At 40.3% G+C, this 17,239-nt stretch overlaps 2 protein-coding genes across 3 annotated transcripts; one reads left to right on the forward strand and one right to left on the reverse strand.

Annotated features, from left to right (window-relative positions):
- Positions 1 to 2,584: 2,584 nt before the first annotated feature.
- LOC118337353 (glutaminyl-peptide cyclotransferase) lies at positions 2,585 to 16,201 on the reverse strand. Of its 2 annotated transcripts, none has more exons than XM_035674327.1 (7): positions 15,956 to 16,201; positions 7,653 to 7,799; positions 7,117 to 7,398; positions 5,444 to 5,611; positions 4,719 to 4,818; positions 3,940 to 4,056; positions 2,585 to 3,847 (listed from the first exon to the last, which is right to left on the reverse strand). In XM_035674327.1, the coding sequence occupies exons 2-7, from the start codon at positions 7,725 to 7,727 to the stop codon at positions 3,666 to 3,668; spliced, it is 924 nt and encodes a 307-aa protein (XP_035530220.1). In that variant the 5' UTR covers positions 7,728 to 7,799; positions 15,956 to 16,201; the 3' UTR covers positions 2,585 to 3,665. The 2 variants fall into 2 exon arrangements, with proteins under 2 accessions (XP_035530220.1, XP_035530219.1); XM_035674326.1 differs by lacking the exon at positions 15,956 to 16,201 and adding an exon at positions 10,011 to 10,211.
- Positions 10,624 to 16,944, forward strand: mocs3 (molybdenum cofactor synthesis 3). Its single transcript, XM_035674325.1, has 13 exons — positions 10,624 to 10,866; positions 11,526 to 11,658; positions 11,765 to 11,857; positions 12,722 to 12,842; positions 13,672 to 13,746; positions 13,933 to 14,050; positions 14,123 to 14,231; positions 14,333 to 14,395; positions 14,909 to 15,072; positions 15,246 to 15,293; positions 15,871 to 15,967; positions 16,089 to 16,196; positions 16,741 to 16,944. Exons 1-13 carry the CDS (start codon positions 10,774 to 10,776, stop codon positions 16,896 to 16,898), a joined length of 1,380 nt encoding a protein of 459 aa, XP_035530218.1. The 5' UTR covers positions 10,624 to 10,773; the 3' UTR covers positions 16,899 to 16,944.
- Positions 16,945 to 17,239: the final 295 nt, after the last annotated feature.

Raw genomic sequence — 17,239 nt, forward strand, 5'->3', positions numbered from 1 at the left:
ACAGTTTAAATGAAGGAGCTAGTTTGCTGTGACATTGTTCACGAAGGGTCGCTGCTGTTCGTCTGTTTGTGTTCACCCTCTGTATCACTCTGCACGCGGGACTAGAGGTTGGACTGAAATACGTCTGGGATCAGTGCTGCGTTCACTGGCTGCCGGGAATACTGGGGGAAATCACAACTTGTGCGCAAAAGCAAACCGTAAAATGAAGTAATTTCCTCTGACTCAGATACAAGCGAATGACCACATAGCTTATGTTATTTTCCATTATATTCATATTTTATTTGTATGGTTATGTATTGATATGTACACAAATGTGCATGGTTATGGAAACTAATGTATACCATGATGCATTTCCCCTTTTATTTTCTGTTAAAGTAAGTATTTTTCGATTGATTTTGCAACAGGCACGTTTCTGTACAATTACATTATCATTTTTGACCAACAATCTAGTATTTATTTACCACTTCGGGAAATGTAATTAGAGGTTTACAGAGAGCACCTGAATGCAGCGTATGATGTTGGTAGTTGCTGTGTTCACCGCCCTCATTTAAACTGGATGTGTGTTATATTAAACTATGTGCTGCCCAGTATATGATTTGTTGCTCCTAAAAAAAAAAAATATATATATACAAGAACACACAAATATGTAAATGGTGGGTCACAGTTAAATATCAGTGCATAACTATTTACAATGTGTATTAAACATCTTAGTTGTTTATATTCATGGGCCATAGCTCACTGGTGTATTACTAACATGATATTGAGCCATTACTGTGATATTACCATAATGTGTTCAATCATATATATTATCATGTAAGAGAAACATCAGAAGGGACTTCTTCTTGACACTGAACTGAATGTGACTCACTGCTGCTCTCTGTTGGTACCTTCCCTTTTTGCAGGCTGGCTCAATCCTACACACATGCAAAGAGTAATGATTTACATTGTTTACAATCTCAGTAATTTAGAAAACAAACCCAATCCAATAATATAATGAAAATGGATTGTAGGCTATAAAGGAGTCCACAGCCACCTGAGTTACCCATTTAGAATAAATATCGTCTGTGATGTAAAAAGAGGGATTTCTTTTGGTGTATTTGAACGTCAAAGAAAGCCTATAAGAACATTTTGGATTGTGATTTTCTCCTGACAGTGACAATATGTGACCATAAAGAATGAATTTGACCAAACATCATCTTATTACCTTGCTCTTGGCTGATGTGTTGACATAAACTGTATGTAACATGATATAGGCTAGACCAGGCTTGGTGAGGTCAAATGTACATGTTTATTGTGTGGCAACAGCTAGTTACTAAACAAGATATTAGAAAGCAGGAAAAGACCATCAGACAGAGTGACAATTGGGGAATATCAAAATTCTTCTTCAGGTTGCGCTTATTAAATAGCTATTTCATAAATTGTAAGTGTTGTGACCTCAGCATGTATGTGCCTTCAATAAGAGTCTTTGTAAAGAGTTTAAGTAGTTTTACTGTTATGGTTTTTGACATTAAGTGACCTCTTCAGGATTTTCTAACAATCTGAAACACACCTTGCATGGGAGAGTCCTGGCCCTTCCCATCACTCCATTACTGTACAGCTGGAAGCTGTTGTTCACTCTGCACTGTAATCAGCTGCAGATTAAAGCTAGACTGTTATTAAACCTGGGCATATCAGTTTGCTGTCAGGCAAAACATTACTGGAAGACCCAATAGAGTGCTATACAACAATTTGTTCTGCTTCTCCTCTTATTCCTTGTTCCAACATGCTGGTTTCCTTGCTGGTTGGCTTGAACCAAGATGTATTTTGAATAACAGTCCTTCCTTTAGATTAAAGTTAATTAAAGATATTTTATCTCAACCAAGTAATTATGGTGATGATTGACATGCAGAATGCCAGAGGTAATATAAAACCTAATGCCAAGCTGACAGAAATAAGAATGAAAGAAGGGAGGGTGAGCGTGAGACAAGGTGACAGTACAAAAAGGTATCCGTATAAAGAACTGCAGATCTCTTATGGCAGAGAAAGCATTAAACACACAGATTTCTCAACTTTCTGGAGTTTGGGTGGAAACTATACATCACTTTGCAGTCTTAGTTGACTAATGACCCTTGAAGCATTTTTAATCTCCTTCAAGACCAGATACGGTATGTTGGTGTACATTGTTGCCAGGCATCACAAACATTTCTGAATGCAGTGAACAGGAGGGTCTGAGCCACACTTAGTTCTCATGAGAGTGGGCTGGATTGAAGGGGATTTGGGTGCTGAGGAATTCAGGGGAGGTCTTCCCTGATAGGATTAGTGAATCATGGGATTGTTGTCGAGGTGAGATGGAAGGGGTGTTTGGTCTGTTAAGTACGAGAGAGCCTGAGCTTTAAGGCTGAGAGACGGATCACCAGATGCAAAACTGGAAGAACGGTATTGGTTCTTCTTGCTGTTTTAGGTCAGAATTACAAATATAGGGTTAAGAAAAACTTGAACAAAAGATCACCTCAGATTATTAAAATGAGCAAGCATCTGAGCAAAACTAACTTCTTCATCCACAGTAAAACAAAGACTTGTAAAGATAAGCAAACTCTGCATAAGCTCCCTTGTATTCTGAATCAACATTTATTTCACCCTCAAAAGACAGGAAGTCCAGATTTGGCACTGTATATTATTCTGGGATCTACATAAAAAAATCAGGCTACTAATGTCATATAAACAAAGGCAGGCACATGAAACATCAGCACAGGAAGTTATCCACTTCACTTTCTAAGATGACAGGATATGAAGGGCTAAAGATGTTGTTATAATAGAAATAAACCCACTTCCTGCCACTTGCAGGTCTGCTCTGTTAACGCTGAACAGATTTACTATCGCTGAGGAAATGTCACATACACCGTAGCTAAAACACAGTGTGACACTGTCTCACATGTGTCATGTGGGTGGCTATATTGTATATCTATCAAACAATATAACATATCAAGGATTCAGGACATTATTTCATGATGATGATAATATGTTTTCAGGCTACCCCAAAGCAACTAATAATGAAATTATTAACAACTTTGGACTTGCAATGCATTCATGTAGTTCAATGTTGCCAGGGAAATTTGTAAAATAAAGGGTATCATATAATTTTAACTGCTCACACTTATTATTTTTACCTCTGCACTATACTTTTTTTGCTCCTCTTTAAAATGCCTCTTCACAGTGTAAAGGAGGGGTTGATATAAAGAAAGCAGTGTAGTAAAAAACACACAGAAGATCCTGTGTGCTGATCTTGTTGCTGGGGATTTTGGCCTTAAAGGGAAGACGAAGCTTCAGAGTCTTGAAGTCTCTTATGAACCAATTTGGAAAAAAAATACATGTCGCAATTACATCAGCCAAAATATGTTTTTACAAAGATTTTCAAAATAAAGATGCAAAATGCACCGTGTATGACATTATATATCTCCCTAAACTCTATGCAAAATCTCTTGTGAATTTGCCACCCTTCTGATGTGCAAGGTTGAGTCTCAAACTTACATCTCAATTATAAGGTCAAGGAGTACACGTTGGTGTTCAAACAGAAATAAATATAGTCTTTTCTCTCAGTCTCACTATAGAATAACAACTGAAGATCTTAACAGTGAAACATCAAAAGAAAGAAAGAAAGCTGTTGAACAATATGCTGGCATTTCTTTTTACGGTGCATTCTGTGGGGTTGAAGGGATGGTGGGTCTGGCGTTGAGGTACTCCAGAACAAAAACCTGCAGGATCTTGTTGAGGTTCTGAATGGTGGAGCGATCCAGGTTCTGCTCGTTGTCATCAAACGTGTGCCACACGGACGGGAAGGGGGAGGGGATGAGGTGGAGGATACGTACACCTGATAGGAGGGCACAGTATGAGGATCACCCAACAGAGCTACACAATAAATGTAATAATATTTGCAGTACTTGTGTCACTTGGTGTGCATACCTCTGTTTAGGAATGGTATATGATCATCTTCTATATGTCCGACAGGTCGATCTGGCCAGAAATATTGCACGTTGTTAGGATGATCCACAAGCTGGTTCATGGAGTGTAAACGCTTTTCTGAGGATATAAGAGGCAGGACAAAGAGAGAAAAAGTGTTTTGTGTGTTAGTTTAGGTTACAGAAAAAATTATTAGTTATTAATAGTTCTATAAATCAACAATTCAAGAATGAGCTGATTTGGAATGTTTGGATGTCGTTTCATCAATTTGGGTTGAAAGTGCTTGCAACAGAAGCAAACAACCCCACACCTGACATCACATTTTGAATAAAATGTAAATCCTGATTGGTGCACGGAAGTATGTGACATCACCTTTTTCAAACAAAGCCCCACCCACTTTAAAAAAGGGATAAAAACACAGAGATAAAGGGGCAGAAAATAATATGTTAATGTAGCAAAACATTTCTATGTAGTTATTCCTAATGCTTAGTCCAGATTTCCCTTAAAATCAATTAAACGAGGCAGTGGAAACACTTCCAGCTTGTTTCTGCTTTAAGTTAAAAAATATAATATCACAGTGAAGGCATAACAACACAAGGATGGCAAACAAATGAAAGATACAGTGTGACAGATATGCAGCACAGTTGCCACATTGGCCTTGATATAATGATGATTAATGTATTAATGACTAGTGATTAATGTGACTCATATTTGTGCCGCACCTTCAACAAAGTAAACAGACCTATGTAGTGTACAATAATGTAAAACATTTGATTACTCACCAATGCTCTGCAGCCTGGAGAGCCAGTGCATTGTGCTGGGGAACTGGCTGCCGAAGTGTGGACTAGGAGCCCCGATCAGGTCCAACAACACAAACAGATCCTGGAGGAGATGAAACAGGGGTGAAAAGGGTGTCATGATAAACTCCCTACACATCCTGAAGTCACCATTACACCTAATCACACCTCACAGCCCAGCTTTGAGTGTGGTGTGGTGGTGCAACACACTGACATCAGTGCTTCATGTTATCTCTGCAGCAGACAAAACACGGTTGTCTGGCTGTCTACATGAGCACTCACACACACACACACACACACACACACACACGCACTTGGTTCTTTAAGATATAGTCTGCGTTATCTCTGTGCCCACAGGAATGTCTACATTTGTTGATACACAGTTACACTATCTCTTCACAGCTAGGATACAGAAACACACACCAATTAATGTGACGTCTTGTTATCATAGACTGTGTAATAAATGATGTTTGATAACCTCCCAGATGATAAAATGGGCTGCTTTCGAATTTCTATGGAATTTCTATGTCCCCCTGCACCTCCCTTGCTAGGGTGTCTGTGTGGGCTGTGTGTGTAAGAGGAGATCAGGGCTAAGCAGATTGTACTGAAATTGATGTGGGCTAACAAAGGGATGATCTCCAGAGTGATTAAATGATTATGTTAATCGCAGGTGATTTGGGTAGAGAAGGGTAAGTAGAACTGTGAGCTACTATGCCGTGTAGTTGGTTGGTGTCTGTGGCTCCGGCGGGGTGTGGGGTGGTCTCCATCTTCTGGGCAAGGTGGCGAGAGCCATACAGGGAGTCTGTGGACGTCCACTGGAAAAGAGCCTCCTCTCCGTCAAAGAAGACCAACTGCAAGGTCAGGTTGGGACTGGAAATCTAGATCGGAGATAAAAATAAGACAGTTATGTGCCACACCTGTTTGCATCCACAGAGCTTTGCTGCCCCCCTGTGGTCTTGGGATTACAGTGACACATAAATTGCCCAACGTTTTGTCCTTAAAAATATACTTCTGTAATAGTATGTTTACAGTTTCCTCTATCTATCATTTAACAGCTATGATATTGATTATGTGTCCACCTCCACGGCAGCGAATGTATTTGTATTCACTGTGATTCCTATTCCCACAGTGACCTTTGTGACAGACAGCTGAATCTGATAAACATGTCCCTTGGCTGATCTCTCTCTGTCACAGGCCCTGTCAGTGTCCGCCCAGTGGACAGGGGTCTGAGCTCAACTGTGAAACAGGAAAAGGGCAGAGGAGCAAGCTGCATGAATACTAAGTGTTTTCCTTATGAATCACTTGTTTGTGGAGCAATCCAAAATTGTTGATGGCAGATTTGTGATAATTCTTATAAAACAGAACCAGTAATTATAGATTTTGTACTTAAAATGTTGCTGTTGCCAATAATGATGTGTTGCAGCAGAGGTTTGTTCATCCGTAAAGGTTTATGGGTATTAAACCTACTATAACAGAACATTTAGATTTAGGCCTTCACTTACAAAGTGATACACACATTTTACTTCTAGTTAGCTGAATCATCCAACTCGTAGTGACTGACTCAATGAGATTGCTTAATGTTGCATTCACATGGATTCAGGCAGACAGTAGACGGCAGACAGACAGCACCTTCCTCATACCACGGGAAAAAGAAACAAACGGAGAGAATGGCAGGACAGCAAAACGAAACATGCATGACAAAATGTTGCTACGGTGATGTTGTGTCATTTACAAAAAATTGAATTAAATGTATTAAATAAAATAATTTCTGGTAAATTATTTTAAATAAAATATCTTCTGGTAATTATTTTATGTAATTTATTCATTATTAGCGTCTCATTTTCCAGTTTGCCCATGTTATCTCCTTGTGTAAGGAACCTATGTAACATCCGGTTTTCCGTTGTGGAGTACAGAAAAAGAAATATTTTAACTTATATAAACTTTATAAACTTAACTTATAAAATTGTTATAATTGCTGGTATTCTCTGCTGGCCTCACCTAATATCCTGCTCTCATCCCCAAACACGGCATCCAGTTTGCCATATACGCTTTGCCTGAATCCATGTGAATGCAGCACAAAGGCCTTTTATAGAACATAGATAGATAATATCAGCCTTATCCTTTATCTATTTTGATGTGATACAATTTCTTATGTTTGAGTGAAATGGAAAAACTCACCCAATGTTCCTAGAACTGGTCTTGTCTGCGACATGTTTAGCCTTGTTTTTCCTAGAACTTACTACCATTGTTGCTGTTGTATGACTTGCCTGTGATTCATGGCCACAACTCGTCAGTGCTGTAAGTCAGTCAGTACTACTAAAACTAATACAAACCCCTAAATGGCCTGAATAACTATTTCAAGTTACATGCTTAAGGTCACCACCTTCTGAGCTTTCAGTTCTTCATCCAGGGCTCGGGCCAGCTCCAACATCATGGCACAGGGAACGGCAGAATCAGTGGCGCCTTGGAACTCCCTCCCGTGCCACTGTGGTGGGTAGTACTTGGAGTCGTAGTGACAGGCCAGGACCAGGCGGCGCTTGGCTGATGGGTTGAGGGTGGCAATTAGGTTAGTGAAAGGCAGGGGTCCATAGGGTGTTTGTGACACAAACTTATCCTCCGTCACTTCCCAGCCTGCTCCGAGGGAACTGAGGGTTGTTTTGATATGCTGTAACCACACAAGGATTACTTGTTAGTAATGAGCATTCAGAACATACCTCACTTTATCACCACCCCACTAAGTAGTGTTTTCCATGAGGTAAAAGTAACATGTTTCTTTGCATTTATTAAAATAGGTGTTTATCGTGACACAGTAAATGTTTCATGTTCAACACACATGCTTGTGGGTGGTAGTGGGGAAGTTATCTTTATCTTTGTCAGTACAAGTGTCTGTGTATTTAAAAGTGGACCAAATAAACTCACCTGCTGTACGGCCTGGCTGCCTGCAGAGCCTGGGTACCTGGTAACCAGCAGCGGTCTCAGGTCTCTCACCCACATCTGCTCCAGGTCAGTGTGAGACAGGGCGGTACTGACCTCATCTTGTGTTAGAGTGAGAGCTCGGTGATGGAGCTGAACCCAACCAGAGGGAGGAAACAAGATGATTTAAAATGGATGAGAAACAGCATTGGGTACAGTTAATAATTAGGAAGCAAAGAAGTGTGTTCAGAAAGACCAAGCAATGTGCTCAGTTTCAGTTCAACATTTTCCTGATATAACTGCAAGGGACGTCTTCCTATGATGCATTTTAATTGAGCAACAGTGTGGATGACACAGCTTGCAGAACCACTAATTGTAGTGTGTCACAACATTCTTTCACGCCACTGGAAAATGTTCACTAGGTTTGCCAACAGTGGAATTTTTTATTTCAATTATAAAGTTGCTAGGGACATCTGAAGAGAAAATCCATCATATAGGAGAGATTTTTCCTACATGACAATGTCTAAAAAAACCTACAGTATGTGAAAATTAAAAAACAACATTGTGATCTTGTTATTTTGTCAAACACAGTGTTTTAGATGAGCTGTGAAGCTCACTCTAACACTTCCTCAGAGAGAGACACAAGAGCCACTTAGACCAGTGTGAATAGACACTGATTGAATTGCTTCGAATGCACACGCAAGCTACTTTAGAAAAGCATGGATCTATTGAATAGAGAGGCAGGACAGTGAAGGGTGCTTGTCAACATGTTATTGCTCTCTCATGGTCTGGGAAATAGAAGTGATTGTAAAAGAGCAGATCAATCTGTTTGGGCAGTTTAAGGAATCATATGGATTGGGAGCTGAATGGGTCGATTCAATGCGTGCTAAATTACAGTCGTGGGTTAAAAAAAACATATTGATTCTCCGATCCCATGGCTCTTTTTCATTTGGTCTCAAAGTTCACCTGCTGAGAACCATGGTTGTCGTGGTAACAAACTGAAGGACAGGGAGCAAGAGGGAAAGAGCTGATGGTGAATAGCCTGTTTAGTCTGTATGTTTTACACTGCTCCAGCCTCCAATAACAGGCTCTCTGTAGTCCTTAATTGACAATGGGATGGAAATTAGAAGCATATTGTTTAGTTATCAAATCCATTCTGACAATTATTTTAAATATCAATTATTATTATTTTATAATTTTCAATTTTATTATTTTTAATCAGTCACTTAATGTCAATTGAAAATGTCAGAAAATTGTGGAAAAAAATCACAACACATAAACCCAAAGCCAAGGGTGACATCTTCAAATTGTGTTTTATGTCAGCCCAACAGTCCAAAACCCAGAACAACAGAACATTGTTGCAATTGAGAAGCTAAAACAGGCAAATGTTTTTGCTTAATATGTACTGTAAGACTTCAGACTGAACATTTTCACATTTGTTGTTCCTCCTAATTTAGTTTAACTTTACTGTCTCAGACAATAGGGGAGGGCGCATTCCTTAACTCTGTTCATTACAACTGAAGCATAAACATTCACTTCGTCAAACGTTCACAGCATGAGCTCGGTCCATACTGACTAGGACTCACACATCAGTCCTGTAATTACAGAGTGGCATACAATGCAAAAAGTATAATTATGTGGTCACATAGACTGAATATAGTTATACAAAGAGCTGAGGCGCACTGGGCTTAGAGAGGGTTAAAAGGGGGTCCACTTAAGGTCTATAAATACCAAGACGTGCAATTGGAGGATCAATGATGATGACTGTGCTGCCATAGCAACTAGGCAAAGAGGAGAGGAGAAGAAGAACATAAATGAAGAACATGAATGGCCAGGCATACCCAGGTGAATCTCTGGAGAATTACACAACTGTGCCAGAAAACAGTGCAGAGGGTTGCTGGAAAATCATGAATAAATATATTCAGATATTATGTATATCAAAACTGAAACTGGGAACTTTACACAATGAACAGTCTACGTACTAATCTCCATCTTAAGAGGAAAAGCATGCACTACCAACCAATATAAACTAATATATATATATATATATATATATATATAATAACATATAATAATAATATATAATAACAACTACCACACCAATATAAACAGAAGTTAATTATTTCAAATTCAAATGTTTTTTCTAACAAAACAATTCAAGATATTGATTTCATTTGCTTTTAAATTATAAAAAGGTAAATTAGATATGTCCAAAGTAGGCTACATAATAATAAAATTGTAAAAACACTGCATGTGGCAAGTTTTTTAAAATGGTTTCACTCCTGGAGAAGGGTTCCTATATTATGACTGTCTGGCAAAATGTTAAGACCACAAAATGTGAACAGATCCTCAAAATGTATTTACCTTTTCTTGTGTCCAGGGAATTCCATTGGTGCAGTGGATGAATGTCACCCAGATGGACACAGTGTAAAATAAACGCATTATGGCAGGACCGTGGCTTGTTGACGCTCCTCTCCACATTCCTGTCTCTCCTCTGTGAAAGCTTACAGATCATGTGAAAAGCAGGAGGGAGGACCCGAGGCTCTCTAAACCACAGCACGTCACATACTGCTGTGTACGTGTGTGTGTGTGTGTGCACTCTCAGGAACCTCATGGGTGTTTGTGACATACGGCAGTGACCCCATATCTTCCTTTGATAATTGCTCAACAGACCAACGCACATTTACAGTTTACCTATATTAGCCTGGAGGTCACAAGACACAGTCTAAGTGTACCCATTGTGATCTCTAAGCAGTCTAGTAAACATTTAAACGGGAGCTTTACATGAAAACATATTTAAGGAAATATAAAGGACCTCACGTGGTGCTTTGTGTACGGAAGCTTGAATAACTTTTTTTTATTCTTTTTACATTTTCTAAGAATGAATCGTTGCTTTAACTATTAATTTAAACGACTTATTAATTGGTCAAAAAGTAAGACCAGCGCTTGGTGCGTCATCTACCACGTGTGTCGCATTGTCACGTGGTCAACCCGGAAGTTTGTGCCGTGCGCTTTGTATGTCAACACGTTCTTGTCTCGCAGTCACACTGCAGCTCTATCAGCATCGTAGCGTTGTTTTTTTAGATTCGTTTTTGTAAGTGCGGGTGTTTCCTTTGTGCCAGCAGTAATGGCCGAAGAGGTGTGCTGCTTGAAGGCAGAGCTCAAGGAGAAAGAGAAAGAGATAGCTGCTCTGAAGAATAAACTGGCACAACTGGAAAAGGTACGAAAGTCCTACTGGATGCTTCAACTAGTGCTTGTCCAAATGTGTCCGCAGCACTGGACAGACATCTAACTTACTTTGTTAGCTGATGATGTTTAGCTGAGAAATTGAAATTGAATATACATCAACATCTGTGGATAATATGAACAGATTATTCAGTAAATGGGAGATCACACAATACTCATGTGAATATCACATCATCATTGCATTAAAACACAGCATCAAATGCATAAACACTTTTTGTACAATTGTACAGACAAGAATGCAGTGCTGTATTCGTAGATCCAGATGCTTTTTAGCTAACAAATAAGTCCATGGCAAACATGCTAAAAAAGGCAGAAGACCTGCAAAACTGATTGGCATTTTAAAGGGTCCAAAAGAAATCTGGATATTTCAACCTAGCACACTAAACTCATTATGTCCTATATGCTAAATAAGCACACCACAAGCCACTTAAATCCCTTCCTATAAAGAGTGCTTCCCAAAGAGCTCCTTATGTCAGGCATATGGGCTGTAGACGTATGTAAAGAGAGATATAATTGTAGCTCATTACATTATAGAGGCAGACTGTTAATGGCTGTAAATGATTGATATGATTGCTCCAAGCTCCTGTTGTTTAAACGTGTTTCTTATGTCTTGTGTAATAATTCCGCCCTCAGAGCCATACATCAGTACTGGAGCTGCATGACAAAGTCACACCACTAACCCCCCTGGAAGCCAAACCAGCCCTCAGCAATGAGGACATCATGCGGTACAGCAGACAGCTCCTTCTGCCCGAGCTGGGTGTACAAGGTACGGATGGCTACAGACAGTGTTGTACATATACAGTACAGGTAGCATTCTGTCAAGTGAGATTTATGGCATGACTGAACACAGAGTGAGTCTTGATTGTCCACAGGTCAGCTACACCTATCCAAGACCTCAGTGCTGATTGTGGGCTGTGGAGGACTGGGCTGCCCCCTGGCTCAGTATCTTGCAGCAGCAGGCATCGGTAGGTAATGGAGTTGATAAATGCTCAGTGTGACCTTGTGCCAAATCAAATCATTAACCAATCTGTTGTTGACCTTGAAATAAATGGACTGTATGGGTTTGAGTAATTCAGTCGAGCTCTTCACCTCCCAGTCCCTGGTAAAGTAAATAATTGTACCTGTGGGGGAGAGGTTTGCGACCAGAATTATTAATTTACATTTCCTAAAGAAACATATCACCCTACCTATTTTAAGTGCTGTAAAAAATAAAATCAAGTGCACTGAGAACGCTTAGGTAAGGAGACAAGAGTATATGAACAACTGTTAATTGAAGACTTACTTATTATGTGAATATATATATTTTTAAAGTATTTTTTAGGCTTTTATTGCTTTTGTTAGTGACAGCTGAAGAGTGACAGAAAGGGTGGGGGGAGAAATGGGATGACAGGCAGCACAGGGCCACAGGTCAGAGTTGAACCAATAGCCACTGCAGCAAGGACTCAGCCTTGGTATATGGGACGCTAGCTCTACCAGGTGAGCCATCGGGACGACCCAATATGTTTTCCTTTTGCGGTCAAAATCATACTACCTGTTGCCTCCGGTGAAGTTTCAACTGCGCTTTGGCTAAAGGAAAGAGGTATATGAGTTTGTGTAGAGTGTGTGTAACATTAGCTTTCTGTTTAGAGGCTGAGTCGCTGACTGTGGTCAGTGGTTAGCAGAAACAACATTTGAGAAATGGCAGTAAACAAGAACTATAGATAAAAACTGTGGTTACATTTGTACCCTGGTTATAAAGTTGAATCTACATGGTTTGCCACTGTCATCGGGGGTATGACATTTATTCAAAAGCCATTCTGACTCGCTTGTTTGTCTTTGTGTCTCTGCAGGGCGCCTGGGCCTGCTGGACTATGACGAGGTAGAGCTCAGTAACCTGCACAGACAGGTGCTTCATGGGGAGGAGAACCAGGGCCAAGCCAAGGCTCTATCTGCTGCCAATGCAGTTAAAAGGTACTGATTGACAGTACAGGGAGGTCAAAAGCACCTTAATACCAGTATCCTCTAGTAGAACAAAAGTGTGTTAGAGCCTTTGAGAAATACATTCCTGCACAAACAGACCTGAAACTGAGAAGCTAGTATTTTGATATTATTAGTAAATGTTCTGCTGTAACTATGATAATTGGTGTACTTCTATATTTTTTTGTGACCCTTTGGTTGCTGTATAATGGATGCTGGCGCTTTCCAGTCTCACCACAGGTTATATTTGGTTGTGTATTTCTCCCCAGTCTGCAAATATTGTGTAAACATGTTATTTTAGAGACAGCTGTTTTTGGTGCCTTTCGCCCTCACAGTAGGCCTACTGTGGTTAGCATACACATTGTATAGCCATGACCACATGAGGGCACCATTTCTCTGGCTAACTTGTACAGCGTTTTGATGCTGTGTCCCAAAAACACCCTCTCACATTTATTGTTCATTAAAGAGTATTTATCAAATGCATAATACAACTTACTATACAAGAGTGATAATGTATTTTTTGAAGATCATTTATTTGTCTTTGCACCTTTTTTATAGTTGAGACAGACAGTAAAGATTAAGAGGGAGAGAGAAGAGCGGGGGCAGACATGGGACTAAGGTCCCACGTCAGATTCAAAACTCACATGCTGCTGTTTTGGTTTGTTCTTGGTTTAACTGAACCATCAATATGGCCCTGATATTCATTTTAAAGGGGGTGACCAAAATACTAATCTGTTTTTATTAAAGCTGCTAATTATATTGGGCTAAACCAGACGTCTTAGTAAATGAATTGATATTTTTGAATGTGTCTTTATGTCTGCAGGTTGAACTCAACAGTTGAGTGTATTCCCTACCACCTGCAGCTCTCTCCGGAGAACGCCTTGCAACTCATTCAACAGTATCCTGCTACAAAGCCCTTAACCAACATCTGTTACACAGACCTGCCAGTCTCATTCAGGCCTAGGATTGCTTATAGTGCATAAAGAGAATTTTAGATATTCTGTTGAGAAATGTGTATTCAATGTGTGACTAACCAAGGATATGAACTCCGTTAGTGATGACACCTTGACTCTGCTGACCTCATATATGACATTGTGGCTGATTGTTCAGACAATGTCCCCACTCGTTATCTGGTGAATGACGCTTGTGTGCTCAGTGGCAAGCCTCTGGTGTCAGCAAGTGCCCTGAGAATGGAGGGGCAGGTAAGATAGAAATCTTGCATAAGCTCCTCTAGATTTGTAATGTTACTTTACTTTATCTTGCTCTGTGTGTAGCTGACTGTATATAACTACCATGGAGGCCCCTGCTACAGATGTCTGTACCCAGTACCCCCACCCCCAGAGACAGTGACCAACTGTTCTGACGGAGGGGTGTTAGGAGTGGGTGAGTCTTGTCCCCTTGCTTGCCCAGGACACATTAACTTTGCACAGAGCACAGTCTGTGTAAATAATAGTTGTTGGTAAAATGTTCCACTTTTCTTTAAGTTCCAGGGATAATGGGCTGCTTCCAAGCACTGGAAGTCCTCAAGATTGCCTCTGGGCAAGGCTGTATCCTTTTAACTCCTACAATACATACAGTACCTTCTTTGGCCATTTTGTTGCTTTATATCAGGATTTTCTGCCTAGTCATCTGGATGAATCAACAAAGAACCGCTAAAAGGGTTTTCATTGTAGCAATGTTAGGGATGAGAAGGGTTTCTTTGTGCCTGTCTGATAAAATAAAGTAAAAACAGACAGAAATATTTTTGTCTGCATTCTCTGGACTCTGCTGACTGTTCATTTGCCGTTCCTATGAGAACTCTTATGAAGCTGCTGCGGTTACAGTGTTCTCATGCTAATATCAGGATCCACATCAGAGAATAGACGTGCCTTAACCTGCCTCCCGTCTTACACTGTAATACCCATACTAACACCTGGCCGTGCGTCAGCCAGGGAGGTTTTGCAACCAAAACCTCAGAATTATTTTATGATGTTTGTACACAAATGGGAGATGTGGCAGCCGGATTCTCTGAATACTGATGCTTTTCACAAACTGGCCTTCTCCTTGACGCCGTGTGGCAGCTTCCTGCGGCCAGCAGCTGGTGATGTTTGACGCTCAAGACGCCAGATTCAGGTCCATCAAGTTGCGGCCCAAGCAGGCCGGCTGTGCGGTGTGTGGCGAGAACCCCAGTGTAACGCAGCTAGTAGACTACGAGGCTTTCTGTGGGTCTGCTGCCACAGATAAGGTTGGTCATAAGAGACGAAGCTGAGGGGGCAACTCATATTACGGGGTCATGCTCATTTTCACAGGAATGTTGCTTTTTGATGTGATAAAAATTGTTTCTGCCATTTACAATGACACACAAGTATTCTCTAATCATAGGAAAAATCTCTCATTGCCTGATTTCCTCTGTTTCAGTGCCGCAAACTCAACCTCCTTTCCAGAGATCAGAGGATCACAGTACAGGTAGGGAACGTGCACCACAGCAGAGTTTGCCCGTTGCGTGACTCCCTGTATTTAGTGCTGTTCATTGTATGATTACTCACAATTTTCTCGGTTTTTATTTGCATTCATAAACTGATTACATCTCAGCGCTGACCCAGCCCCAAATGGGAAATGACTTAAAATGTGCCTGTAGATTTTCTATGGGAAAGAATAATATGTTCTATTTGGCACTGGGAGCAGTGGTAGTGGATTGCATCTGTTTATGTTTCGGCAGAATTGGCACTTTCAAACCCGCTGAGTCATTAAGCGCAGAGATGGGGATCATGATTGATTGGGCTGTAATCGAGATTGTGCAAGGGGCTCCAGTTAGAAGCAGTTTTGTTTCCTGTGATTTAAGGAAAAGCATTTAAAATGTTCATATTACTCCACAAATACAAATCCCAGCAACATTTCAACTTTTGCTGTGAGTAGTTTGGTTTTCCCTGTTTAACTATAGATATCAATCAATGTCTTTTTTCCAAAAGATAAAGCCACACCTCTCTCTAATTACTAAGTTATTAGTCTTTGTGCATTAATGAATGTTTTAATGTAATTCCAGGATTATAAATTGATAATAGATAATGCAGAGCCCCATCTCTTGTTGGATGTGCGCCCCCTTGTGGAGGTGGACATTTGCCACTTACCTTTCTCCCTCAGTATCCTTTTTAGCGACGGAGGCACCAACATCAGTCTCACTTTGTCACACTTCTGTATAGTCTGTTCCTATTCATCCTATTTCCTGTTTCCGTGTGATTATTGTCCTTATACTGCTGCCAGACATTCCTCTCTCAAGTTTAGAGGAGAGGAAGAGTGAACATATCCGATTACTTCAAGAGAGAATCAGCCAATTGAAACAGCAGATGGCAGGTGACTGCAGGCCTCCAGGTAACATGTCAAAACACCATTTGGGCTCCGTACATGTTGTTTGAAATGAACAGGCACGCAGAGACACTTGTGCATATTCACAGCCCACTGTGTAGCCTCATACTGCCGGGCTGGAGGCTTATTTTGGACAGCTAGTAGCAGGTTGTAATGGGGTTGCTAGGTGACCCCTTTTCCAAAACAAGTACGGTCAACCTGAGCAGCTGGCCTGCTTTAGAGGAATTAATATTCAAAATGTTATTTTGGTTGTGTTCTGGATATTCACTGTGTTGAGCTTTCTTTATCAATGAGCTAAATTTAGCCTTAAGGAGTTTTAGCTTAGCATTTAATACAGTCTTGGTTGTTTACTATATGGTCAGTTTTTGCATAATCAACTCTGGGAGGTTTTAAACACTCTTGTGTGCAGAATTGTGTCCCCTGTGGTGTCTCTCTATGGTCTTTTATTATATAAAATAGTTAAGGTTGAGTGTATTGAAGTTAATAAGCAATTTTATGAAGTCTTTTAGATCCAAACGTATCTGTGTTAACTCTCCTACGCTTCCTCCAGTGTACGTGATCTGTAAGCTGGGTAACGACTCTCAGAAGGCGGTGCAGGCTGTGGAGAAGATGAGTGGATCAGAAGTGGACAGTGTCACAGTCAAAGACATCTGTGGAGGCCTCATGGCATGGGCAAATAGGATAGACCCCACGTTTCCACAGTATTAATGCATTTGAAAGGCTTTTATATTAATAAACTGCATTCTGTTTGTCATCTTTGTTGATTTGTTTTCTTATTTGTATGTATAGTGAACATTTCAGGTAAGGTGTCATTATTGAATTGCCCACAGACCGCACATACCAAGTGTGTACACTTCCTAAAAATGCATTGTGTAATCTACTGTGTATCAGTTCATCAAAAACATGAGCTGGCAGTCTGAAAACACGAAAGCATCCTTGCAAAATCAAGTCCCTCTTCCTGTTTTTTATGTCAAATCGTTAGAAGTTCAGTTAATTTAACAGTTAGAGTCCCCATATCTAATAAAGTGAACCTACATTTCCCATGTCAG

Source organism: Morone saxatilis, unplaced genomic scaffold (genome assembly GCF_004916995.1).
Source record: "Morone saxatilis isolate NCDOM2014 unplaced genomic scaffold, NCSU_SB_2.0 Contig3, whole genome shotgun sequence".
NCBI classification, from domain to species: Eukaryota; Metazoa; Chordata; class Actinopteri; family Moronidae; genus Morone; species Morone saxatilis.

What these genes read in the sequence shown, in the direction of transcription:
- LOC118337353 (XM_035674326.1), bottom strand. Translation starts at nt 10,127, where the DNA reads ATGTGGAGAGGAGCGTCAACAAGCCACGGTCCTGCCATAATGCGTTTA. An exon ending in GCAGCCAGGCCGTACAGCAG is followed by an intron (nt 7,399 to 7,652) that starts GTGAGTTTATTT and finishes GTGTGGTTACAG; the next exon opens with CATATCAAAACAACCCTCAG. An exon ending in AAGAACTGAAAGCTCAGAAG is followed by an intron (nt 5,612 to 7,116) that starts GTGGTGACCTTA and finishes TCTCCGATCTAG; the next exon opens with ATTTCCAGTCCCAACCTGAC.
- mocs3 (XM_035674325.1), top strand. Translation starts at nt 10,774, where the DNA reads ATGGCCGAAGAGGTGTGCTGCTTGAAGGCAGAGCTCAAGGAGAAAGAG. An exon ending in GCCTTGCAACTCATTCAACA is followed by an intron (nt 13,747 to 13,932) that starts GTATCCTGCTAC and finishes TGCTGACCTCAT; the next exon opens with ATATGACATTGTGGCTGATT. An exon ending in CCACTTACCTTTCTCCCTCA is followed by an intron (nt 15,968 to 16,088) that starts GTATCCTTTTTA and finishes TACTGCTGCCAG; the next exon opens with ACATTCCTCTCTCAAGTTTA.